Here is a 27,305-nt window from a genome sequence, read left to right as displayed (position 1 = left end):
GGAAGAACTAGTTACTTTTACTCTGCCTCCCATAGCACTTATCCCATTTTCCCACATGGTTCTCATACTCGTACAGTGTAATTCTCTGCTTACGAGTTTCATATCTCAACTGGACAAGCGAGTGCCTTGCGAGGAGGTCCGTGGCTGGTCCTTTATTCCACTGTGCCTTGCACCATGTCTGGTACACATGTGGGTGGAGGAACCAAGGCCCACTAGCTGTGCCTCATGGGAGGATTCCTGCAGACAACGATCAGGATTTAAACTTTTTCTGTAACAAATCAACTGAGGTCACAACCACGCATACAAATTGGTTTAACCATTTCAAGTGAGTGAGCCTGTAACTTTAAACAAAGCCTACAGTTAAAACCAAAGTGCCAATATCACATCAGGATTTGAGTATCTGCCAGTTAAAAAGTATATTTCAAAACACTGCCTGGTGATGGAGATAGGAAAGCAGTTAAAAACCTCAAACTCATTTGGTACAACTCTCATCTTTGGTGAGCTTAGACTGCACAATAAAGTCAATACTGAAAAGTCAAAGGAGCCATTTAACTGAAATGACCACATGAAAAAAGCACCACACCCAGTATTCTGGGTGAAATGGTTAAAATGGCAGACCCAGAGCTAGACTATGTTTCCTAGAAACACAGCTTCCAGGTCAAGCAGACACTGGCTGATGGGAACTCAGCTCTGTAAATAAACTACTTCCTATGATGCACAGTGAAGAACAGTCTCTTGGCCCCTGGAAAAGCCGAGGACGGGGGCTGGAAAGTCATGAACAACTGCGATGCGATGCAGGAAGTGTTCTGTCGAAGGCCATGGTGTCACTTATCACCGTATTCTCATTTCAAACAAGCAGAGCAAAGACTTAAGGAGCTAAATGGCCATCAAGGTGCTACTTCTGTTAATGGAGACTCAATTCAATGCCCTGCTGAGAAGGATGGTGCCTGAGGCTACACGGGGCGCCTCCTGCCACTACAGCCACTCTGTCAATGTTTTCGGAATCCCAGGGGAAGAGTGACTTAACTTACTCATCTTGTCCCTGCTGGACTGTAAGGGCCTGCCCCTCCCAGAGGAACTGGCTTGTGGACCCTGGATGTAGGGGCGGGGCAGGCTGGGTGGAGACGTCCAATCGGTGGGGCGCACGTATATCCACTGGGGTGAATTGGGATTCAACTGGCCACCTGTGTAGGGGCGGGGCTCAACCACCCCCATAAAGGTTGGTCTGCGAGGCTGTCAAGCCGCAGAAGAAGGAGAGCTGTCAGAGGAAGAAGAAGGAAGAAAAAGAAGCAGAAGGAGAAGAGTCAGCGGGAGCAGCAGAAGAGTCGGCGGGAACAGCAGAGAGAGTCGTCGGGAGCAGAAAAAGGGCTGTAACAGCTCTTGTAAGAGCGATAAGAACCGCCAGCAGTCCCCACGCCTGCAGCCCCGAACCACCAGTGGTCCAGACACCAGCGGTCCAGACGCCAGCGGCCCCGATGCCTGCGGCCCCGAGACGCCTGCAGCACGGAGACACCAGCGGCCCCGCCCACACACCACGACCCTCAGCAGCTGCGCCGCAGGGAACGGCCTAGACGCCAGCAACATCGCCTGGAACCCTGAGCCGCTGCCTTGCCGGAGCTGTGTCATTCCGGGGAGCGGCTTCGTCTGGGAAGAGGCCTCCTCGGTGAGCTGCCCTGCGGGAGCAGCATCATCAGGGAAGAGGCTTCCTCCAGAGCGGCCTTGCAGGAGCAGCCTTGTCTGGGGAGCAGCCCTGTCCAGGGAGTGACCTCATTAGCAGCGGCCTCGACTGGGGAGTGGCCTCGTCAGTGAGCGGCCTCATCCGGAGCGGTGGCCTCCTCTGGGGAGCAGCCTTGTCAGAATGGCGTCATGGGGAGCAGAGTCTGTGTCATCGGTGTTGTCCTCCTCATCATCATCGCTGTCATCATTGCCTCTTCGTCGTTGGAAGCAGCCTCGTCCTGGGAGCGGCTTCCTCCAGAGTGGCCTCTTCTTGGGAGTGGCCCTGTCCAGGGAGCGACCTCACCAGCAGTGGCCTTCTTGGGAGTGGCCTCTTCTTGGGAGCAGCTCCAACCGGGGAGCGGCCTCATCTGCGGAGCAGCCTCGTCTGGAGCCGCCTTCTTGGGAGTGACCTTGTCGGAATCGTCATCGTCGTCTTTTCGTAAGAGACAGCCCTGACTGGTCAGTTTGATTTTTGATGCTTGGCGTGAAATAAAGCTTTGTTTGATTTTCGCTTTATGTCAGTCTCATTCCTTTGATCACGGACCTTAACAGGACAAGTTGGAACAAAGACCTATCTGCTATCTGGGTCCATCTGAGGCAATTCCTTCCTAATCTGCTTACTGCAAAGGAGAGCAGAAGAGCAAGGACCGGCCATCCTGCCTGAACCAAGTGACCCAAGAAAGCACAAAGAAGAGAGACAGATCTGCCCGTGCTGTCTTTGTGGCGCAGTGACCGGTAACGTATTACCCCGCACTACAGAGAAAAGCCAAATGGCAGCCAGACTCTCACCATCAGACAAGTTGCCCCTTCCCAAGGGAGGGGCAAGTAAAGGCTAAGAGAGGCAGAAGTGTGCCCTTGAGAGGAAGAGTTGTCAGAAGTTTCTTATTCTGAGGATATATGCGGTAGGAGAAAATAAGTCTTGTCCTCGAGGAGAATCCCAGGCTGACACTGTGAAGAGGTTATCGTAACGTGAGATATGCTGGAGGAAGCATATGAAGATGCCAGCACACCACAGATGCTGGAGAAACACTGTGCACAAGGCTCCGTAAGTCCCATGACCTCAAGGCCGTGTGTGTCCACGGATCCTAATTTGGACATGAAAAATAAATTCTATCTCCTGTTTTGGATTCATAACAAAGCCCGGGAGAAGGGAAGGCTATGAGCAGAGGCACAGTGGAAAGGCACATAATCCAGTGGGCTGAGATTAATGTAAAACGGAGTTATCACATCTTCCTCTCCAAACCAACCTTTTGTCCCAACAGCACAGTTCCCCACAGACTGTGGTCTCCTGAGACAAAGACCCTGGAGTCCTAGAGCCACAGAGGAATAGAGCTGAAAGGAACCTAAGGGGCCACACATCAGACTCAGGCCTCTCGTTTTATAAATGTCCAAATTGAAGCCCAGCGAGGCTCAGTGACTTGTCCAAGTGCATGTACAGAAGCAGTGGCCACACTGGGTGTGGAAGCCAGGACTCCTGATTCAGCTCCAGCTTTCTCCTTTATTCCTCCAATACACCCATTCATTCCTTCCTCTCCACCTCCCTGGCCTAGTCCATGCAGTCCCCAACTATTCTCTTCTCCCCAGTGCTCCTGTTCTTACCCAGGCCTAGAACTTCAAGATCTTTCACCTGAATTACTGCAATGCTGTTTGGGCCAAGATTCTCCTCTCCATCTGAAATCACTTCACACACTGCCCCAGTAGCCATCCCCTGCTCTACCGGGAGGGGGTGGATGGTTTCGCCATTGCTCATTTCCCTTTGCTGGCATGTTTCACACAGGAGTTACTCCTTAGCCTTGGTCTAGGAATGGAGGAGAAGGGAGCAGAGCTAAAGCTAATCCATGGTGGACATGCAATAGGTTTTCTCACCTATTTCTCAGGTATTTCTCACCAGGAAATGCCTGTCGTGTATGCAAGTGCATACCCCATGCACTCACAACACTGCCTTGCACAAAGAAGGCTCTCCACAGATCATTTTTGTTAAAGAGTAAATACATCATCTCATGAATCTTCACAGTAACCTTACTTTAGACACCACCAGCATCTCCATCTTGCAGATGAGAAAACCAAGGCCTAGGGAGTTTAAGTAGTAGGACTAAAGTTCTAGAGCCACTGGATGATAAAGCTGGAATTCAGACCCAGAACCTCTGATCCCAAAGCTCACGTTCTTTAACCTGTGCATCACACTGATTCCAAGAACTCTTAAAATTATGAGAGTTTAAAACATACATTCAGCTTTCTAATGATGTATTATCTCACTGTTGTCTTGTGTCTTCATCTATTATACTCTTGACTATCGCCCACCATTTCCTCTTGGTTGTAAGCAACTGGCTCCTATCACAAGCCTAGTCACCTGGGTAAGGCTCAGGAAAAGACTTGTTTATTGACTGATGATAGCTGATTTAGGGCAAGAGCTCACCCTCTTATCTCCAGTCCCCTGGGAGCCAGAAGTCTGGCTTGCGCACTCCACACCTTGACTCAGAGCTCCAGCGGCAACATCTTATTTTAAACAACTTGCAGGTCTGATGGAGATATACCCTTTGACGGAGGGGATCACTTCCTTCTTCCCAGATGTCAGTCCTATCACTCAAAGGCAGGAAGGAAGAGAAATGCCTTCAAGAGAGAGTGTTTTTAGAGAAGAAAGAGGACACAGCCAGGCCTCAGCTGGAAAAGCAGGAGTCAGAACAAAAAGTCTGCTCATCTTGGGAAGTATCTTGTGAGGATACATCTGACTTCGCCCTGACTTCTCCGGACAGCGGCTTGCACTGAGGCCGGCTCAGACGGGCTGCTGTTCTCTAGTCTCCTCAGGCACGTGCACACAGGTCTGAAGCGAATGGGCAGCCACGGTCAGAGGGCATCTCTGCAGCCCGTTACTGGCCAAGGACAGAAAAGAGCACTGCCCAAATCTGTCCAGCAGCTCTCCTACCACAGTCCTGAGAGCACAATTTACTCCTTTCCAAAGCTCTCCCTGCCGCAACCCTGCCCTTCTCAGAAGGCCCAAGCACAGCAGACAGGGCAAATGTGCAACTTTAAGTGAAAACAGCCAAGAAACTAGCCTCCAACAAGTAGGTTAAAACCCCGTATTAGAGCAGATGTTCATGGGAGAAATTTCATTCCCTAAATTTTATTTATTAAATATTTAAAATTTTTCTTTATTTATTAATGTATTTATTTCAGTATAAGCCTACAATGGAGATTTGAGAAGGCAGTAGAAAGAGCTGGCTCTCCAGATGGCTCTGGTTCAAACCCTAGCTCTCTGCCACTTCCTGGCTGTGTGACCTTGGGCACATTATTCAATCTTCCCGTATTTAATTTTCCTTATCTGGAAAACAGGGATGGTAACAGTCTCTACCCTTAAGGGGCTATTGTAAGAATTAAATGAAATCATGACACATAACACCCTTAGGACAGTGCCTGGCACACGGTAAGCCTTCGACCAGTGTCAGCTATTATGGTCACGAGCATTATTATCTTAAGGAATGGTCAAGGGCTCCTGAGTCCTGGTCAGCAGGCATTTCCCAAGTCTGGAACCATGGCAAAATATTGCTCCTGTATGTCATCAGCAAGCAGTGTAACAGTCCTGCTATGTGTGTTTGAGAGAAAGAAAAATCAAGCACAGACGTTGCCCTTCCGGAGCTCGTAGGTTGTTGGCGTGACAGAGCACGCACCTCATTACAAGACAGGGAAGAAAGTGCTAAGTCCACAGATGAACCATAAAAACCAGAGAGAGGCTCAAAGGAGGATTCATGGAAGAAGAGGGAACAGAGCTGGACCCTGAAGGAAAGGTAGGGATGGTACAGGTTAGAAAGCAGACAGACAGCTGAGTCTCCAAAATAGCAGAGCACTAGAGGGAAGCCAGAGAAGCTGTTGCAAAGGGGGCGGCAGGGACGGAGCACGGCCCTGGAGCCAGAATGGTGGTGTGTCCGGGGGCCTGTAGGAAGGCAGACTCTTCCCTGTGCTCTTTACTTCAATTTGATTCAGTTCAGAAAGAATGAAAGGACCTAAAGTGGAAGCAGGAAGGCATGATTCTCTCAGCTTCACACTTCAGAGAGACGGCCTCCTCCACGGAAACAACTCTTGGGGTTACTGTCGGTCTCCGCCATCACGCTGGCTCCAGAACCTGCTCGGGAAGGAGGTACGGTTCCCCCCCCCAATACTGCTTCCCCTCAACCTGAAGGTGCTAGTAGCAACAGGTTAGGCTCTTAGGATAGACTAGTCCTTCCTCTTCACCAACAAACCATCCCCCGTCCTTCTTTTGTGTGAACAACTATTTTACTCGGAAAGGACCTTCATTGCCGCAGGATTCATGCTACAACTGTCAACACAACTTGCAGCAACTGGAGATTTGACTGCCTTACTGGTCAGCTTCTACTGAGAAGAAACGGTTCAGAATGACGAGTGCTTATGTGGGTCGGAAGGGAAGCAAGACGGCCCCTTCAGCGAGGTATGGGAGAAGGATGTTGGAACTACTAAGACCACATAAAGGCTGACTGGCCAGGGGCAGAAAGACAGCAGAGAACGAGTCTCTGAAAGGACTCCTAACTGCCAGCGGTGTCAACAAACAGTGTTTGAGACAGGAGGGTCAGTTCCTTTCAGTCAATTTGTTAACTTTTACAAAGGAGGACGCTTGCCCATTCCAAAGAGCATTAAGGTTAGATCTGGTTGGAGAAATGACAGGGTTACTCATTCATTTAAACACGGGCGTGTTCAGAGAAACAAAACAAGACTGAACATAATCAAGAGAAGGTTTTCCCATCATTAGGGTAGCCCTGTGTAAGTGAGCCGCCCCTAAATACTCGAGGAGTTGGTTCTAAGCAAAAAGCACGATGCATAAGCATTATTTTGATAGTCATTTGGGAACCTTCTAGCTTGGGCAAAGTGTTCTTTAGGCCAGGGTTTGAGGATGAATGAAAGGGCCTAGGCTTAAGGATGTTAACATCGCCAGAAGAGTCTCTGGCAAGCCTTATGGGTACAGAGCTCCAGAGCGGCACTGAAGAAAAGGATTCATGTAAGTCCCCTACCAGTGCTGCCCTTGAGCAGCTCAGGCTCTCAAAGTCACACACAAGCTTTCTCTTCCATGTCTTTTCAAAGAGTGCATATACATCCGCTCCTTTCTTCTCCACCCGCTCCTCCCACTCTGAATCCTATGACCTTCTTATCCTCACTCTGCGCAATTTTGTGGTAACAAAAGCAGACCCACAAATAACAGCTGAAGGTAAACGACCCGAAAAGGTGACAAACTCAGAAGGCTCTCAAGTGACCCTATTCCAAACCAGGGTTCCCTCCACAACTCAGAAAATGGATTTTGCAGAGCTATTTGTTCATTCAGAAGCGCACCGTGTGCCTATGATGTTCCAGGCACTGAGAGTATAGTGGTGAAAAAAGCAAAGCTTTTACCCTCATGACGCTTATTTTCTAGTGAGGAAGAAAGAAAATACTATGTTAAATACATAATATATTTTCATGTAGTAAAAATCAAAGTGCATGCAGAGAATCAAAGCAGGGTAAGGAACAGAGATCTAAAGAAGCAGCGTTTTGGCAAAGGCCTACATAAGGTGAGAGCAGGCCATGTAGGACGATCTGGGGATGAACATGTGGGCAGAAGGGAACACAAGCATGGAGGCCCTGAGTCAGAAGGAACAGCGCAGCTGTTTAAGGAAGAGTAAGAATGCAGTGCGGCTAAAGTGACCAATGGGGTGAGCGGCAGGTATGTGGGGAGGGAGAGGCAAGTGGGAGCCATATCTTGTACTTTACAAGCTCCCTTTCCCTCAGGTTACTCTGAAGCAAATTCCAGACATGACAGCACTCAGACTGGAGCAATGTGAATGTGTAAGTTATATGATCTTCGTATCCTAAAAGATCACTCTAGGATCTATATGAAGAATGCAATGTGGGGAGGATGGAGAGTGAAAAAGGGCAGTGATGGGGGAAAGCGGGACGATTCTAGGGGAATAAGTACATGACTGGACCAGGATGATGGGGGAGTGGTGGTGAAAAGTCCTCGGATTTGATGTATATTTGGGGGCAGATCTGACAGGATTTGCTGATTAATTGGACATGGAATGTGGGAAGAAAAAGATACTGAACAGTGATATTGAGACATGATGAAACCATTTACTGAGAAGGTGAAGTCAAGTGCAGAAGCACGCTAGAGAGGGAGGAGAGAACAAGAGTTACGTTCTGAACCAAAGTAGCTGTGAGGGGCGCCTGGGTGGCTCAGTGGGTTAAGCCGCTGCCTTCGGCTCAGGTCATGATCTCAGGGTCCTGGGATCGAGCCCCGCGTCAGGCTCTCTGCTCAGCAGGGAGCCTGCTTCCTCCTCTCTCTCTGCTTGCCTCTCTGCCTGCTTGTGATCTCTCTCTGTCAAATAAATAAATAAAATCTTAAAAAAAAAAAAAAAGTAGCTGTGAGAACAAATGTCGAGAACATAAACAAGAAGGCCTTACTTCAAATGGGGCTAACTCTCACCACTTCCAGCTCTAGCTGGGAGACGACAGACAAGTCACTCTCATCCAATCTGCTAATTATGTAATAGGAGGATAGCAAAACCATCTCTCAGTCTTATTAAAATAAGGAAATGAGATTTCTGTGTGCACCTGATAAGTTGTAAAGTGCTAAATCAAGGTTAATCTTCTTGTTTCCTTTATTACTGCTGGTAAATGTTCATTCATTCATCTTAAAACATTTTTTTTATTTAAATGAATAAATGAACCTCAAGTTGGAATACAATTACGTTTTTAACAAATACCATTATAAAAAGACTTCATATCATTCAATCCTGTTTCACTTGTTTGGTGCTTTATACTTCTGAAGGGCACAGAGCATCATTTCCATTTTTTATTTGCATTTCTCACATACTACCATTCACATATATTATCTCACTTGGTCCTTAATACAGACAGAGTGAGCGCCACTGCCCCTAGATGACTGATGAGGAAACTGAGGGACAGAGAGTTCTACTGAAGGCCTGACATCTTGGTTTCACTGCCTTCCTCTCTTGGCCTTTATTTTTCTTTAAGGATTTATTTATTTATTTTGAGAGACAGAGAGAACATGAGCGGGGCCGAGGGAGAGAGAATCCCAAGCAGACTCTGTGCTGAGCATGGAGCCCGACACGGGGTTCAATCTCACAACCCTGAGATCATGACCTGAGTGAGACGCTTAAACAACTGAGCCACCCAGGCGCCCCTCTCAGCCTTTAAATAAAAATACTGTGATCCTGGTGTATAATCCATTTGGCATTACTGCTTGGTCATATCAAGAAAATTTCTGAAATAGAATGCTGAGCACTTCCATAATCATTAGTGAAAAAAACCACAACTACCCTTGGATGCAGCACTTAACAGTTGGCAAAATACTCTTATATATTTTCCTCATTCCTCCAAACCTGTGATAAGCACATGATTGCTACCGGATGTAAGAGGCACTATCATATGACAAAAGGATAGACCTACTTTATACACTGTCTATGTCAGTGTACAAATAAACCAAAAATGACCTTCTTCTGCACTGTTTTGTATTTAGTAATACTCCTTGTCATTGTCTGATTCATTCATTCCTTCCTTCATTCAATCAATATTTAAGGGTCTGTTCCATACTAGGCAATGTGCTGGGTGCTTGGTATACATTGGTACCACAACATTCTGTTAAAAAGTGAAAGGAGTTACATTAAGATGAAAAGAACAAAAAACTTATTTATGATGGATATCTTACTTTTAATGAAATTATGGACATCCAAGTTGTTCTTTTTTCCCCAAGTCAATTAAAAAATATATCCCAGTGGCCCTTTCTTGGCTTTTCTCAGGAATGTTTATCAGCTTCAATTGTTTGTACCCCTGGTAACTCCATTTCCAAATATACTGGAAATAAATTATATCAATAATAATAGTTCAAAAGTCCCAGTTATTTGAAGTACAATGAAGGGGAGATTTCAGCCTGAAAGATGCGAACTCCTAATACATTGCCTTACATCTCTTAGACCCTCTTTCTGGGTAGCAAATCTTTAGCAGCAGGTCTCAACATATAGTGGAGAATGAGTACATTCCTCCAGTTGAGGAACACTGTTACTAGAGTATACTTATGTGACAGGAGTTTAAAGAGTCTTATAAGCAATAATTTTGGGAATGCTGGGCTAAACAAAGAGACAGGTCTCATTATCAGAAGCCTTCTCAAACTCTCCATTATACCACGGTACTTGTGAAAGTCCAAGAGGCGGGTCAGCCAACAGCATGTGCCACACTTACTGGACAATGGAACCCTAGTTTAGAAGGGTAACTCAACAATTCAAATAATTAGTGTTCAGTCTACTACAGTGTGAGAAGCCTCACAATGGGGGATTTCCATTTATAACCACACGGGACATGCATTTTTTTAAAGTAGGTTGCTGATTCTTCAAGCTTGCAGAGAGTTGAGTAGACAGAACAGATGTATGCCCCTGAAATGTGGAGGAGAAACCAATCGCTATGCGTAAACAAGGACTGTTTTTGGTTTTGACTTCCACTATAGCTCCAATAGCTAGCACTGCCTGGTTACTTGGTAAAATCTGTTAAATAAATGGATAAAGGGATGAAACTTCCAGAAAGGAAAGAAGGTTATGTTGATTTCAGTAAGACTGGCCACACTGTTTTTCTATCTTCAATGATTTCAATTTCCATATCCCGACTTCTAGACAGTGCTTAATTTATTTTCTTAGAACAAAAGACTGAGAATTATTCCAACAGCCTTTTGCATCATGACCCTGTATTAATCTAATAAGAGAAAGGTTACACTGCTCTTTGTTGATGAACAGCACATTAATGAGATCTCCTTGAAGTAATCCCACCTCTATTATGCAGACAAAATTACATTTTCCAGCATAATTATTGTGTCAATTGAACTCCCAAATTTTGATATTAATTGTTTCACTTGCAAAGGCAACATCAGCTTACTAGAGTTTGTTAAACCTCTGGAAAATTGAGGGGAAACTCATAGTTTTAAGTAGTGATTATCAACCTATACTTCTCTTTTGTTCTACCTTACGCATATTTTCCTTCCAACCAGAAGGACCAGGCAAGTTTTATTTCCTATAATTGGTTTTAAGAGGGAAACCAATAGGTTTCTTTAAAGATTTTTTTTTTTTTTTTTTATTTGACAGAGAGAGATCACAAGTAGACAGAGAGGCAGGCAGAAAGAGGGAGGGAAGCAGGCTCCCTGCTGAGCAGAGAGCCCGACGCGGGACTCGATCCCAGGACCCTGAGATCATGACCTGAGCCGAAGGCAGCGGCTTAACACACTGAGCCACCCAGGCACCCCGCCAATAGGTTTCTTTAAAATGTGTTTTTAAAATACACACCAACTTACATTTCTCAGTCCTTACTTGAGACTCTAGGATATAACCTCTTTGAGGACTTTGTTGAAAACTATTCCTGGGACGCCTGGGTGGCTCAGTAGGTTAAGCATCTGCCTTTGGGTTCAGGTCATGATCCCAGGGTCCTGGAATCGAGCCCCAGGTTGGGCTCTCAGCTCAGTGGGAAGCCTGCTTCTCCCTCTCCCTCTGCCTGCCGCTCCCTCTGCTTGTGCTGTCAAATGAATAAATAGAATCTGTAAATTGTTTATATCTACTTAAGTCTGATTTTATTCTAGATTGGGATCATGACTTCCCTATAGAGTAATACAGGTTTTATCTTATAAACAGAAATCAATAGGACAATAGGATTCAGTACAATGACTTATTAGCTCTGTGACCTTGAGCAAGGTACTAATATATCAAAGTCAGATATGAGAATAATAAATACCTTCGTATTAGGCTGCTGTAAGGATTAAATGAGATGGATAATCCATGTGGAACGCTTAGCTTACTTTCTTTTTTTTAAAGATTTATTTATTTATTTGTCAGGGGAGAGAGAGAGAGAGAGTACAAGCAAGGGCAACAGCAGGCAGAGAGAGAAGCAGGCTCCTCGCTGAGCAGGGAGCCCGACGTGGGACTCGATCCCAGGACCCTGGAATCATGACCTGACCTGAAGGGAGACACTTAACTGACTGAGCCACCCAGGTACCCCTAGCTTACGTCCAGTATTACAGTGTCTGAGGGCTTACAGACTATCAGCCACATCAAGGGCCTCAACAAGTGCTCCGTCTCTACGAGTAGTCCTTCTCACTCTCTAATAAGCCAGTCTCCCTCACTCCATTCTCAGAAGCAGAAGCTCCAAACAGGCTTGCTTTCTCCCCAGCATGAACTCTTCCCACAGAGCTTAGACAGCATTTCTGGATTGCTCCTGGCTGGGTGACACCGTTTAGGGCAGTCATCCCTCTGACCCTCCTGCACTTTGGTGTAACATTCTTCTTTCCTCATCTGGTTCCTTTAAGAGTCTTGGTTGGCTGGGGACTTGACCCTTCCTTTCAGTTTATCAAAAATTCCCAACCAGAGGGGGTGAGTGCTGAATTCTAGGGGCCACGCTGGGCTGGAGCATCTGTGCCTGGCCTTTTCAACTATGCAGCTTGCCAGTAATTGTTAAGTTTTCCCTCCTGAAACAATTATCCCCCCATTTCTCTCCCTGCCCCAACCCCACCCCCCAGTTAATTATCAGTTCTGGAATTAAACATGCTCGCCTCTCCTGCCGTTGCCATGACAACAGTTGGCCTGCACCTGCCACTGGGTGAACAGTGGCTCTTTTAGAAAAGGCGATGGCAGCTACTGGCTCCACAAAAGCCAGGGAGTAAACTCATGTTTACCTGTCTGGGGAGAGAAGTTCTGGTTCGTTCCACCTCCGGCATTTTCCTGGCAAGCTCCATCTCAACTTCTGTCTCAGGCAAACTGTTTTTTTGCCATTCAACAAAGAAAATGAAAAGAATTCCTGATAAAAATGCCACATCCCTGTTGGCTTGTCACTTACTCCTAGCCAAGATGTTAGAAGATACGAATCTTGTATCTCCTGAGAAAGGCAGTATAGTGCAATGGTTGAAAGCACAGAATTTTAAGCCTGAGAGATATGGGTTCTAATCCTGGTGAACTCACTTTCTGACTGTGTGACCATGGCTTAATCATATAACCTCCTGTAATGTAAATTTCCTTATCTGTAAAAAGAAGAATAGAATCACTATAGCTCACGGAGTGGTTTTGAAGCTCTGAGGACTCCATGTAGGTCTAGTTCCTATAAGCAGGCAGCACCACCACATCCGAGCTGCCGTAAAGTCAGGACAAAGCCAGCAGCATGGTCAGCTGTCAGTGGTCCCGGTCTGAGGGGCAGCCCCTGTGGTCTGCGGTGCCACAGCGTGTGGTCCCATCGCTTCTAGACCAAGAAGTGCCGAGCAGCCAGGGACAGCTGAGAGATGTTTGTCTCCCGAACTTCACCACAACTCTCACAGCTCCTCCTTCTCTGGGCTGTGTTCCTCGTGCTCAATCTCACTTTCCTTTAAATAGAATTGGTGGAACCAGAGGAGAAGGAGACATGTACTCACCAAGGAAACAAAATGCTTTTCCGTTTTACAACCACACTGCAACCTACGGGGAGCAATTGGTAGTGGTGCTGGGGGTGTGGAGGATGAGGCATTTATATAAGAAAGTGCTTTTCTTCCCTGAAACCCGTGCCTGTGGATAAGAAAGTATTTCTCTTATGAATGTACAACCACTCATAGATTAGGTCCTAGGTCTAAACAAGCACAGGCACATACATGAATACTGGTCCTTGGCAAAGATCTCACCATGTGGGCTACCCAAGTTTTATCTCAGCCTTCAGCCATAACTCTTAATGTTTTGAAGCTACCTTCCTGGAGTTCTAGTTTAAAGAAACCTACACTAGTTGACTCTAAACTTCACATCATCTTTAAAAGAGAAAACAAACAAACAAGCCAAAATACAGAAACACACCAGTTTCTGCTCCCAGCATCTGTTACAGATGCTGCTATGGGTTTCTGGGGATAGAGGCGAAAGCAGTTCAGCCACATCGAGCTACAAAAAAAGGCAAGGACCCTTGGAAGCTGTTTGGAAAATGCAATTATTGACCTCTTGCCTGCCGCCCACTGGGAGGAAGTGAGAAGATGCTAGAGACCAGCAGGTTTCTCCTAAAATGACAAAGATTCCACTGACAACAATTTCACTGTGGCTGCCACAGTTGAGGCGGCATGAGCAAGACGTCAAATTTAGTTATTCTTAAAACACAGACTGGAGTTTTAGGACTACCTAAAACTGATTCTGTTTAGGAATTTAGGACTTTAGCCAGTCCAGAATGGCTACGAAGACAAACAAGGAAGAAGAGAACTCAGCTCCAGCCAGACTCTTCAGCACCAGATCTAATTCCGGGACAAACATAACATTGATTTAATTCTTAAACTAGCTTTTAAAAAATACCTTTGGTCTTAAATCTATTTGGAAAATGTTGAGGCTTTAGGATTCCTTTTCTCTATTAATTTGGAAGGAACTAGATAACTACTTGCCAAACCTGATTTTAAATTTGAGGGAGGCAGGAGCTGTCAAAATAGGGGTATGAGATACAAATCAAACAGTTTCCCCTTCAGCTGCTTTAACTCAGTTGCTTGTTTTTCCATCTAAAAAAAGAGACCCCAAAGGAGAACACTTTCAGTGCTTCACAGCATATTTGTCTGTTAAGTGTAACAGGATATGCTATTTTGGTGGGGAAACTGAGGCACAAAGAAAGCAGACAATTCACCCACAACAAATCACAAGATGTGACTACAGCAAGAGACCAGTAAAATTGAGGATTCGGTCTGCTTCTTCTGAAGAAAGGACAAAGGGGTAGTACAAACCTTCTGGCACCTCAGCATAGCACGTGAGACCCTCCTCAAGGTGGACTCAACCATCTTTCAGTCTCCTCTCCTGCCACAGCACAGGCACGCAGGGGGCTCACCATTCCCCACACAGCACAGGCGTTCTTCCTCTGAGCTTTTAGGCATGCTGGTCCCTCTGCTTGGGTGCCCTTCCTACTGCTTCCAACCGGAAAAGCCTCCTCCTCCCTGCTCTTCAGGGTCCACCACACCAGGACGTTGTACCCTACTCTACCTCCGAAGTACTCATTCCAGAGCACTCTCCCAATTAAGAGGCCACATGACTGAGTCAGAGACGTGAGTTTGAACACGCATTCTACCACTTATTTGCTGTGCCACCTCCTGCATATATAACCTCTCTGCAACTCTAGGTAACGTATTAAGCACCTATTAGGGCTGGTAAGAGAAATAAATGAGATAATATATGCAAATATTTTGAGGAAAACCACAGCATGCAAAGTGATATTCAGGCCCCTTCTACTGGGCCTTCTCTTCTCCTTTCCTTTTTAGCATTACAGAGCCAGAGAAGGCAGGCGGATGTTGGAGAACAGGCTGCTCCTAGCTAGCATCTCTAGTGTGAGACAGATGGACACAAACTAAAGGGACCTTGGCGGAATTTTCCAGCTGCAAACGGATTCTCTGGTTATACATCAAAATGCACAAAGTAAAATAAAGTGTAAATTTCTGAAAAGCAATTACTTTAGCAAAGGACGCTTGCTTTTATTGTAGATAGGTGACAATGCATAACATAGTCTTATCCCTTGTCTAGATGAGAAGAGGATAAACAACTGACATCAGCAGGGATAAACAAAGTCAGCCCAGGTTCTGAAACAGGTTCTGAAATGTGATCAGGAGATTCTGTAGGCTGAAGGCCAACGTAGATGCTGGAATCCCACTTCTGTATAATAAACAGCCCCGACATCTCCATTCCATGCCACAAGTATCAGAGCCCTGTTCTTTGGCTTCTAGCTAGGACTTCTGAAATGAAGACAATGCAAAAACCAAACCAGGAATTTGCAATCAGAAAACAAAAGAAACCTAAGTGTATCATTGACTTAGCTCCTTTTATGTTTCCAAACTAAGTTGTCAAGAAGAGAAATGTGGTTATCTAAGAACATATGGTTATTATTTGGTGGGGGGCAGGAGAATACCTAGCATACAGCCCCAAGAAAATTTTTAAAGAAACAAAATTGAGAAGATTTTTTAAAAATCTATTAAATTACAGAATCACAGGCAGATTCCTTCCACTCCATAAGGGATCTAAGACTATTCCTTCGCACAATGGTAGCCAAAAAAACTGGGTGGAGAGCAGGGGAAAGAAAGCCTAGTGTTCACAGAGAAATAAAAACAGTTTACAAAGAGGCAATGAGGTTGAATGACTAGCCCAAGGTCACACAGTCAGTCTCAGGGAGACCAGGAATAGAAGGTAGGTCTGTTGACTCTCCTTGAGCTCCTACTCCTTCAGAACTCAGGGCCTGTTTGATCACAGACTCAGCATGGGTCAGATTCACACTGATCTCAGCAGGAGCTTTCTGCCTGAATAAAAGCCAGCTCTGAAGATAAAAAAATTCTACAGAAGTCCCAAATATGGTTGTTACTATTAAAAAGCCATCTTCCTCTAAGTTTAAAAAAAAAAAAGGCACAGAAAATCTCAATAGCAAATCAAGATTTAACATTGATCTTGCTCCTTCTTCCTCTTAGCACAAGAGTTTCAGGGTCCTTCCCTCTCTGACTTCCTCCCACTACAAAACAGCTTTGAGGCAGCAGATCCTACACCACCCCCTCTCTTGGAATATGTATTATTTCTCAGCAGGCTCCGGCAGGAGTTGAGGAGCCAATCTGTGAGGGAGCGAACGCAAGATCTCCCATAATAGCACCGAGAAGACAGAAAATTGCTCCCAAAAGTGTAAATTGCTTTTTTTTTTTTTGCTTGGAAAAAAAAAAAAATCACTCTGGGCTTCAAAGACACCCTCTTAAAAGATGACTCCATGGTGGTTAATATCCATGTTCTACACATGAGGATTTCTGTTCATCCATGCCCTCCGAGAATCCCTACTGTCTATGTAACTGTAGCATGGATTTGAAGAGTAAACCACCAAACACAGGGGCAACAGGCAGAGAATTCTGCAGGGTCAAAGGAAGGCTTGGCTGTCCACTCCCCAGGGAGTCTGAAAGTACTCCTTTTGCCGCTGACCCTGAAACGGCACTGTGTGATGGTGAGATGAAGAACTAACCCTTTATAGTGACAGAGGCTAAGGAGAGGAGCTGTACCTTGCAGAAAACAGAGGCCCTAGCAATTCAATGTCACAGCAAGTAAGACCTCCCACCAGGTTAGAGGAATAAAAGCAAAGCGATTCTCTGAGGAGTTATGTGTGAATCCTCCTGGCTTTCCTTCCTGATCGCAGAGAGAAATGCGCCAGCGGATGTGGGCAGGTAAAGGCAGATAGTCCAAATGGTGGTGGAGAGCATGAACCCTGAAGCCAGAGGAAATTCAACTCCTAGCTCTGCTACTTACTGGCTCTCTGATCTAGGGCAAGTTCATCTTTCTGAGCATTAATTTCCTCATTTTACAAGTGGGATAAGGACTATATCATAAGCTTTACATGAGGATTAAATGAGAAGAGATATAAAACACTGTACACAGTAAACCTTCAATAAATGATAGCTCCGCTTATTGTTATTAATTAGCAGGGCAACTACACAATAAAATTCAGGGACAGGAACAGACATGACGAACAGCACAATATTGGGATGCTTCAGTCAAATGGCTGGGGAGTCAGAACCAAGTGGAGGAAAGAAGGCAGGGAGGCTGGTAGGAAGGGAGGACACAAGTTCCGCTACAGAGAAATATGCATCCATAGCACAGGGATTTATTTCTCTTTGTTCTTTCCTTCCTTCCTGTGGAGTGGCTGGAACCCAGGCTCCCTGGACTTCCAAACAGATGGAGGACAAGTGGCTGAATGGAAAGAATGCCAGCAAGGGAGACATGGGTGTAATAATCTGAAAGACCCGGACGCAGAGTCTCCTGATTCACTCTCCCATTCCCTGAGCAGGCACACTCACACTTCCCTTCTATCTCCCTTACACATCAAACTCTCATTCAGTACTGTCAGCAATACAGAAGCCTCTGGAACAAAACTCTGTTTGGCTTATTGAAATGGTAAAACATATAACATAAATGAGAGAATTTCAGATCAAAGGTAATCTGCCCTGAAGTGTTAATTGGAATTAACTGAGCCAAATGGCAGTTCAACACAAACCGAATGGAACCAACAAATACAAATTTTAAGTTTAGAAAGAAAATTCGACTCCGTTTTCTTCTGTCAAATTAGAACATGCTCTTTATTGTACCAAAGGGCTCATTATACCAAAAAAGGGGTCATTCATTGTACCAAAAGAGGGTTCTATCAATGCCCAGTCCAACAGATTCCCTGCTGACATCCATGATAGCCTAGCTCGAAGGAGACAGCTTGACATCTTGGTTGCTAGTAAAGAAACTATGCTTCACGACTGCCTTGTCAAAATGACATGAAGGTATCTGCAATTAAACTCTAAAACCAGCATCTTACACTAAATAGTATCTTTAAAGCAAGCTAATCTCTTCATAAGGTCCCTGTATTGTTCTACTCAATGTGACTCTGACATGTAACCATGAAGACAGATGGCTGTGTTCATCCCAGTCAGGTTCCTCCAAGCCACATAACATCTGCTAAGATGTCTGCATTACACTGGTCTTGTCTGAATGCTCTTTCTGGGGAAGAAGAAGGTCTAGGGCTCTGCTGGGCCTGGATTTGAAGGAGCTAGAACTAGTTTAGAGAGTAGGAGAGATAGAGTGCCAAGGAGATAATTTAGAGTCTGTCGAAACCAAAGGTCTGTGCAAAACGGTAAAAACCTGGTCAAGAACTAGAAAAGATGTGGATTTAGGCTCCCATCATCACTACTTTAGTTTAACTAGTCTCCCACACTCTGGTGTTGATCTACTTCCAATTAAGGCAGGCAGGAGAGACTTCTAAAATGCAAATTTACTCCAGTTAAGGCAGGGGAGACTTCTAAAATGCAGATCTGGGGCGCCTGGGTGGCTCAGTGGGTTAAAGCCTCTGCCTTCGGCTCAGGTCATGATCTCAGGGTCCTGGGATCGAGCCCCGCATCGGGCTCTCTGCTCCGCAGGGAGCCTGCTTCCTCCTCTCTCTCTGCCTGCCTCTCTGCCTACTTGTGATCTCTCTCTGTGTGTCAAATAAATAAATAAAATCTTAAAAAAAAATAAAATAAAATAAAATAAAAATAAAATGCAGATCTACTCCAGTTAATTCCAGTTTACAATGCTTTCATGCTTTCCCAGTGCCTCAAGACAGAGCTCAAACACTTTAGAAGGCCTATAAGTCCCTAAAGGTTCTAGATTGTTCTCTTCCTCAACTCTCGTCTAGAGCTTTTGCACAAGTTGTTCTCTACCCAGAACAACACTACCCCTGCTCCTCCTTTGCCTGCCTTCTCATCTTTCAGATCCCTGTTAATATATGACCTTTTCTGGTAAGCCTTCCCTTATCCTCCAAGACTGACTTGGGAGCCTTCCTAAAGCAACCTAAACTTCCCTTAGTCATAGCACCTGTCCCACAGCATAAGGTCCTGGTGATATGCTTGTTTCTCCCACAGGGATAGGTACAATGTCTGTCTTAGTTATTACTATATACCCAGTGAATAACACAGTGCCTGATGCATAGTAGGTCATAAGAAAAGAAAGGGAGGGAGTGGAAGGAAGGAGAGAGGGAGGAAAGAAATGAACTGCAACTCAGAGGGAGCCTGTTCGGAGAATGGCTGGAAGGTGAGTTTGGAGAAATTTCCTGAGGCTTTGTGGTTCTAATGCAGGGTGCCTGTGGCTTTAGCCACAGTAGACAGGAGATAGATCTAGGCTGAGAACCACAGTTCCCAAGGGAGAGAAGCACCAGGAGATGCAGATGTGGGATAATGTTTGGCACTAAGAAACCGGCAGAGGATGTGGGGACGGAGAACAAAACAGAAGAAACTTTGTTGGTTTATAAATAAAACCAAAGGAGTACTGAATTTTGGTTCCAGTAAGATAACTTTGGACAATTCATGTACCTTCTTTCAATGAGAAATTTGAACTAGATAAGTGATTTTCAAACTGAGTTCTCTGGAACCCTAGGTTTCTGCAGAACACCATTCTGCAGAATTTATTGAATAAATTCAATAAAATTTACTGTATTGAAGAGAGAAGGTTCACCAATGGATCTGGCCCCAAACTATAGCCAGAGAAAAACTTTGCATATTGGAGTTCTACTTAAAGCTCGTTTGGAAAAAAAAAAAAAAGAAAAGGTGGGGGGGAGGGCAGTTCTGTTAAAACTAAAGCTTGAATAGCAGCAGCCTAAATGAACTCTCCGACACCTTCCAACCAGAACAGTCCTTGACCCTGCATGACATAGGACCCACCTGGATGTTTTATTCTACTTTGTGCTTGTACAAATACCCCTGGGCTGTGTGGATGGCAAAGCTGCAGCATGTTCTAGAGCCTGTTTTCACTGAGCAGCGTGACAGCAAAGGTAAGGAAACCAAACTCTAGGTTTACTGCAAGGCTGAGGCAATAATGAAACACACTTCCAAATTTCGTGTGGTGATACAGAAGCAGAAGGAAGCATCTTTTTTTCCCCTAAACTAAGTTAGGAAACGTAATACCAATGACCTAGGATTCACAGTATCAGTGTCTCCAGTCAATCACAAAGTTGTTATACTCAGAAACAAAGAGTATTGGATCTAAAGCCCATTTAAAAAAAGCAATCCATTTCTAATCAAGAAAGAACAATGCAAAAGTTTATCTAGGCAGTCCACCTGATAGCCTAATTACATTCAAATATAGTGCCTACTCTTCCTAACAAGGTATTCTGAAGTTACCGTCATTACACACTTTACAGTCCACCTTTCTCTGAAGGTTACAGGCAGGAAATGGCACAGATGGGGAGGGAGATGGGAATCTTAGAAAATAAGATTTTCAAAGCCCTGGCTCAAGATGTTGATCCCTTTTCTGTGTTGTTCTTTGGTTGTCCATATTTCATGGGGCATTAAAAGGCCACAAACGTCACTCTACTTCAATTCTGAGAACAGACTAGCAGCAATAATGTGATCTTACCTGGGTCCTTCCTCGTCACCCTGAAAGAAGCAGAAAGAAACAGAATTAGACATCAACAGTGGTACAGACAGTTTTAGATTTCTTTCTTTTCCCTCTCCTCTCGCAACCTGAAAGCAAAGCTTGTGCATTTACTTTAACAGAGACAAGCCAGCAGATGTCCAAGGGCTAAGACAAGGGCTAATATAATCCTGTGCTCGAAATGCCCAGCAGAGATCAACTGATAATTTGCCCTTGCAAGCAGATAAATGAATGCACAGACCTAGGAGGCCTAAATAATAGACTTGCCTTTTTATTTGGGTGGCTGGCAGTATTTAGTTCTGAGCAAACTGAGAGCCCAAAATAGCTGTAGGTCTTGGGCAAAAGCTGACCAGCTCCAAAAGCATCAAGCTGTTTCCTTCAAAGACTCATTTCTGCCTTGGTCTAGCATTTTTCTCTCCAAACATGAACACAGCAACTCAAATATAGGGCACACTGTGGTAAAAAGGGCACTGAACTGGGACTCAGAAAATTGGGATTCTAGTCCAAGCTCTATTATTTATTAGCTATGTGCCCTCGGGCAAGTTAATTAATTAATCTGAACCTTGGTCTTCTCCTTTAGAAAAGGAGAGCTCTGAAATTTGATGATCTCCAACATCCTTCTGCCCAACACTGGTTTTTCGCTTTTTCTCATTCACCGTCTGCAAAAACAATGTGTGTGGGCTATCTGTGCAGGTACTGCGTGCTCTGAACCTAACTTCACCAGTGACCAGACCAGAGTCCTTTCACTCCCTTCTTATGATCACACACAATTTTTCAAAGGATTCTGAAGCCCTTTCCAAGGGATTCCACTCCTTCATTTGGTGATGGGGTATTTTACATCCTTTCTTTTTAGCCTTTCAGGGTTGGACTCAGTAGAGAATGTAACTCCTAGTTGTTGATAATTCCCCAGGGCACTTAACCGATTTGATTGTTCTTATCGGGATAAAGAATAAACTCCAGAGTCAGACACTCTAGGTTCAAATCTTGACTCCATCAACTCACTTGCTGTGTTTCCCTGGTCATGTTTTTTTGCCTCAATTAACTTTCTACTTTGTAAAATGGGGGTAATAACAGCCCCTGTATCATAGGATGAAAGGAGGATTAAATGAATTAATACATACAAACATCTAGCACAGTGCCTAAGACATAGGATGCACTTAATAGAGCTTAGTTTCGCTATCTATAACAATTCAGTATCATAAGCTACTACAGGTGAACAGTAAGGGTAAAGGATAATGACCTAATCTAGGAACTCCCATTCAGGAGCAGGAGAAACACAGAAAGAGATAAAAAATGAATTATGTTAAGGGCTCTACCAAAGACATAAACAGAATGTTTGAAAGTCAGAAGGAAATTGATAAACACAGTTGCTTCTGGAGAAGGAGGAAGAGAGCACTTCACAGAGAAGGTGATTTCTTATTTTGGAACCTGAGGGATAAGCAGGTCCCTGGATGGCAACAGAGGATGAGTGGGAAGGGCACTGGACTAGCAAGAGCAAATGCACAGCAATTTAAAAAAAAAAAAAAGTTATGTTAAAGGAATTTTGAGTTTGATGATACTAGAAGACGGGGATGTGTCTGTGTGTCTCGCATAGGGGTTATGGCAGAGACGGCAGTGCTGTGGGTTGGAGCGCTGGTAGTGCAGTTGAGGTAAAGGTAGATTGCCAGGCCCCAAGCCTATAAGGACAGCTATAGCCAGAAAGGTGATTTAAGTCAGATTATACACTGGACGTTGGATCAGGAGAGCATTTACTAGACCGATCAGGATTTGCAGTACTGGTCAGGGTGCTAATCATTCACACTCTAATGAGAGAGAAGTGGGGTGGGTAGTGGAAGGAGGGTAGAGGGATGCTGAGAGCTTTCTTTGCATTTTGATCGAGTGGATGTCTTATGGGAACTATAATCTAGCAAGAAAAAATTCATATAATTTAAATTTAATATGAGTTACGTAACTATCAGTGACTTAATTAAACCTCAACACAAGTTTTCAATTATCTTTGGGTACTCAAACATAATTGTCTAGGAGGATCTAGGAAAAAAAGTACCTAAACTTTCTCCTGTGCTTTAGAGTGAGTCCTCACAACTGTGTGTCTTGGCACAGGGGTTAAGAGATGATCTCTCTGACATACCGAAACATGGCTTCATATTTACGTTCATCAGTTCCAACGGTAAAGCTTTTGACATTTGCCTTAACTTTTCGAAGGTTCAGTTTCCTGATCTCCACATGGAGATCCTAATTCCTACCTTAAAGGGTGGCAATATAGATTAAAATAAATGAGAAAATATGTAAAACACTAAGCAAATGTCTGGTATACTGTAAGTGTTCAACAAATGGTGCTCATTATTGTATTTTCCCCTGAATTAATTACTAACATCTCTAGGGAGAGTGAGGAAGGACAGAGAAGATGGGATACAAGACTGCTTCAAATGCATCCATTTCTGCAGCTTCTAGATACGTGGCTGTTCAGAAGCAATAAGACTACCACAAAGCATGGGGGAAGACTAGGGTGAGAGTTTCACTGGTGAAGGAATGAATAAACAAATGAAAGAAAACACACACAGAGACACACACACAGACACACACGGCAATTCTGAATAGGTCATCAGACACTCAGAAGATTGCTCTTCCTTGTAAAAGGTGTGCATGCTATTCCTTCCTACTCTGAAAGCCTACACTAACTCCTATCCATTCTTTTTTTTTTTTTTTTTTAAGATTTTTGTTTATTTATTTGACAGAAAGAGAGGGAGCACAAGTGGGCAGAGCAGCAGGCAGATAAAGAGGCAGAAACAGGCTCTCCACTGAGGAGAGAGCCCGACGTGGGATTCAATCCCAGGACCCTAGGATCACGACCCAAGTTGAAGGCACTCTCAACCAACTGAGACACCCAGGCACCCCCCCACCTTTTTTTTTTTTTTTTAAGATTTTTATTTATTTATTTGATTTCTATCTATTCTTGAAGATCAAGCCTCACTTGGAAATTTTTTCTCACTGACAGACTTGTTTTGAGTGTAGTGGAGTAATCCTACTCCGTCCTCCACAATCATACTACTGGGTTGGTACTTAGAGCAGAAAACCAAGTGACAGCACTATACAGTGTCTCCCTCTTCGGATTTCAATCCCTTGAGAAGAGAAACTGTGTAACATTAATCTCTTTATTCAGTGCACCTTACACAGCACAAGGCCCATAATTAATAATTATTCAAAAATGGAAAGGAGGGAAGGCAAGATATAAGTAGGACTTAAGATTAATTTCTACCCCCCCCATTACAAGTGGATCTTAGTTTCAGAGAATATTAAAACTGAAAGTTTGCTAAACACCTGCTTCTATTTAAATGACTTCTCAGGTTAAGCAATGTTCCCAAATCCTTCCATCAATTATCCTCAATGCTCTTGGCTGGCAGGCTACATTCCAGTACCTTGCCACCACCTTGTTTCTACTTCCACCAGTGGAAATGTCTGTTCACCCACAACCAAATAATTTTGCTCCTAAGGCTGTTTAAATCAGTTGAGTTTGTAATTATTACAACACATTTTACTAAATAACAAAAAGTGAATGCAAGAGGGAACCACTGGTTCCATCCAAACTAAGCTGAATGCTTCCAAAGCATTCAATAAAGATGAGTTACTTAAAAACTGCTGTCAACTTTGATGCAGGTGAGACACATGCAAAATATTAGAAAAAATAAAGTATGAAAGTCTAGGATTCCACATTCAGCTTGCTTCGAATGTTATCTTGAAACTGGACCTTATAAACAGTGCAGCAGGGATGTGGTTTATGCCAGAAAAATAACATTCCACTCCAAGCAGCAAACCCACTCTCAAAGGCCGTGAGTCGAAAATCAAAGAAATATACAGATGTGTATCTCAAGTTTAAAATATATTGTTTAGGGTATGCGCATATCATTCTTTAAAGACATTTATTTATTTATTTGACGGAGAGAGACAGCAAGAAAGGGAATAGAAGCAGGGAGAGTTGGAGAAGCAGCGGGCTCTCTGCTGGCAAGGAGCCCAATACAGGGCTCAATCCCAGAACCCTGGGATCATGACCTGAGTTGAAGGCAGACACTTAAAAACTGAGCCACCCAGACACCCCTGCATGTATCATTTTTAATGATTTGCTCATTTGAACTTTTCCTAAAAATTATCTCACATAGTTCAGTACTTTTCTCTCAAAACTAGACAAAAGATGGAAGTATCATGACATGCAAATAAAAATAAAGACACCACTTTTTAATACTGACTTTGGCAAAGAAGTTATAAAATTCAGGCAAAAAAATGAGAGACTGTCAAAACTGGTGATGAAAATGTACACTGATGTAACCATTCTGTGGACAGTTTACAAATATGTACAAAAGACCAAGAAACATCCATACTTTTGACTTAGTAATTACATATGACTTATAAACAAAGGCATGAACTATAATGTAATAAATGGCAGTAAGGAAGTTGGAAATAACTTAAAATAACATAAAAGTTAAGTTTGCACCATTGATCGGGATTCATACATTATGTTTCTGGACAATTTCTGGTAATATGAAGAAAATATAAAATATAATGTTAAGAAAAAATAGCATGAGAGGATGAAGATATTAACTAAGCTTACTGTGATAATCATTTTGCAGTGTATGTGTATATCAAAATCATCACACTGTATACCTTGAACTTACATATATGCCTATTTTATCTCAAAAAAAGTTGGGAAAAGAACAAAATACATAGACTAAAAAGAAAAAAGAAGAAAAAAATACCCGAATCAATTTAGTGTGTTTGCTTTCTGCTCTGTCTATAAGTTTTTAACATTCCAAAACAAGTAAGAAGGAAATAACTTTATTTAGTTATTTGAAGAGGAAATAGACCATATCTCATTAGGCCTGTGGGAATGGTACTGAAACTCCTCTTCTACGCTATACTCTCTAAGAGGACCCAAAAAGATTTATTAAAAACACATTTTTAAAAAGAAATGTGACCAGGAAACCTTGTAATCTCTGGACTTCTTCAACCAGAAGCTCTGTGATTCTACTTAGTGTAATCAAATTCATCTGTACCAAAGATTTCTTAAAATAAACACGTGTTAATGAACTGGTTTTAAAATGGTTTTCATAAATCAAAGGCAAATAGCACTTCAGCAGGTGGACTATTTACAATTTTTGTTTTTAACAGCTTTACTGAGGTAAAATTTATAATACCATACAATTACCTATTTTCAGTGTATATTCAGTGCTTTTAAATTGATAGTTATGCAACTATTATCACAAACTTGCTTAAAAACTATATACATATACAGATATAAAATTATGATTATACTTTCCTTTATTTCCTTAGCAGCATATGATTGATTAAAATCATCACTGTCTTACAGTGTTTATAGCATATGTAGATTTTCTACTTAACAACTATATCATAAAAGGGAATAAAAAGAGTGTTAATTGGCCTATATAGTTTCAAGGTATCTACAATTTTTTAAAGATTTTATTTATTTATTTGAGAGACAGAGAGCAAGCGAGAGAGAGCACAAGTAGGGTGAAGGGAAAAGCAGACTCCCCGCTGAGCAGGGAGCCCGATATGAGACTCGACCCCTGAAGGCAGATGCTTAACCAACTGAGTCACCCAGGTGCCCCTCAAGGTATCTACATTTTATGTGAAGTGGTACTGTATTAATTTTTAATAGGCAGAAAACTTAAGGACTTGTATGTATATTGTATATGTTACATATATTACAATACATATGTTACAATCCACATAGAAATCGTTACGAATTAAGAACAAAGTAATAGAGCTAAGAGGCCAAAAATATATTAAAATGGAATTCAAATAACTTTCAAAAGTCTAAAAGAAGGCAGGAAAAGACAAGAGGAACAGAAATAGGAGGACAAGCAGAAAACAAATCATAAAATGGCTGACCTGAATTTAACCATATTAATAACATTAAATGTTAATGAACTGCACACTTCAATTAAAAGGCAGAGATTATCAGAATGGATAAAAAATTATAAGAACCCAGCCATACATTGCCTAAGAGACACACACTTTAACAATAGATAGATCAAAAACAAACTGATGGGGACATACCATGAGAACAGCAAGCATAAGACTGGATTGGCTCTACTAATGTTAGATAAAATAGACATGAAGACCAACAGTATTATCAGAGAAAAAGAGGGACTTTCATAATGATTAAAGAGTCATTCCATCAGAAAGATATAACAATCATAAGTATGTATTTGCTTAAAGAGACTTTCAAGACACCTGAAGTTGATAGAAAATTAAATGGAGAGAGAAGTAATTCCTTAAACATCCTTGGAAATTTAACACCTCTCACCACTTGACAGAACTATACACAAAAATCAGTAAAAATATAAGTTATTTGAATACCCAATTGATATTTAACAGAACACTATATCCCAAACTATAAAATAGGTGCACATACACGTTTACCAAGATAGACTATATGCTGGGCCATAAAACAAATCTCAATAAATGTTAAAAGCTTGAAACCATTCAAAACATGTTCTCTGATCACAATGGAAAAAATTAAAAATGAGCAATAGTACGACATGTAAGAAAATCCCTAGTACTTAGAAACTAAACAAGACACAAATAATCAATGAGTAAAGAGAAAAAATCTCAAAGTAAATGAATAATATTTCAAACTGAATGATAGTGAAAATAAAACATTGC

At 43.1% G+C, this 27,305-nt stretch overlaps 1 protein-coding gene across 2 annotated transcripts in view; it reads right to left on the bottom strand.

The window, feature by feature from the left end:
* Positions 1-27,305, bottom strand: part of TRIM44 (tripartite motif containing 44) — a 109,185-nt gene that overhangs the window by 28,882 nt on the left and 52,998 nt on the right. For both annotated transcript variants that reach the window (XM_047690638.1, XM_047690639.1), the window contains one exon: positions 20,610-20,629. In XM_047690638.1, coding sequence (XP_047546594.1) covers positions 20,610-20,629 — 20 coding nt within the window. The remainder of the gene's footprint in view (positions 1-20,609; positions 20,630-27,305) is intronic.

This window comes from Lutra lutra, chromosome 10, assembly GCF_902655055.1.
Source record: "Lutra lutra chromosome 10, mLutLut1.2, whole genome shotgun sequence".
Lineage (NCBI taxonomy): Eukaryota > Metazoa > Chordata > Mammalia > Carnivora > Mustelidae > Lutra > Lutra lutra.
Note: the sequence above shows the minus strand (reverse complement) of the source record. Positions and strands in the feature narration are given on the sequence as shown.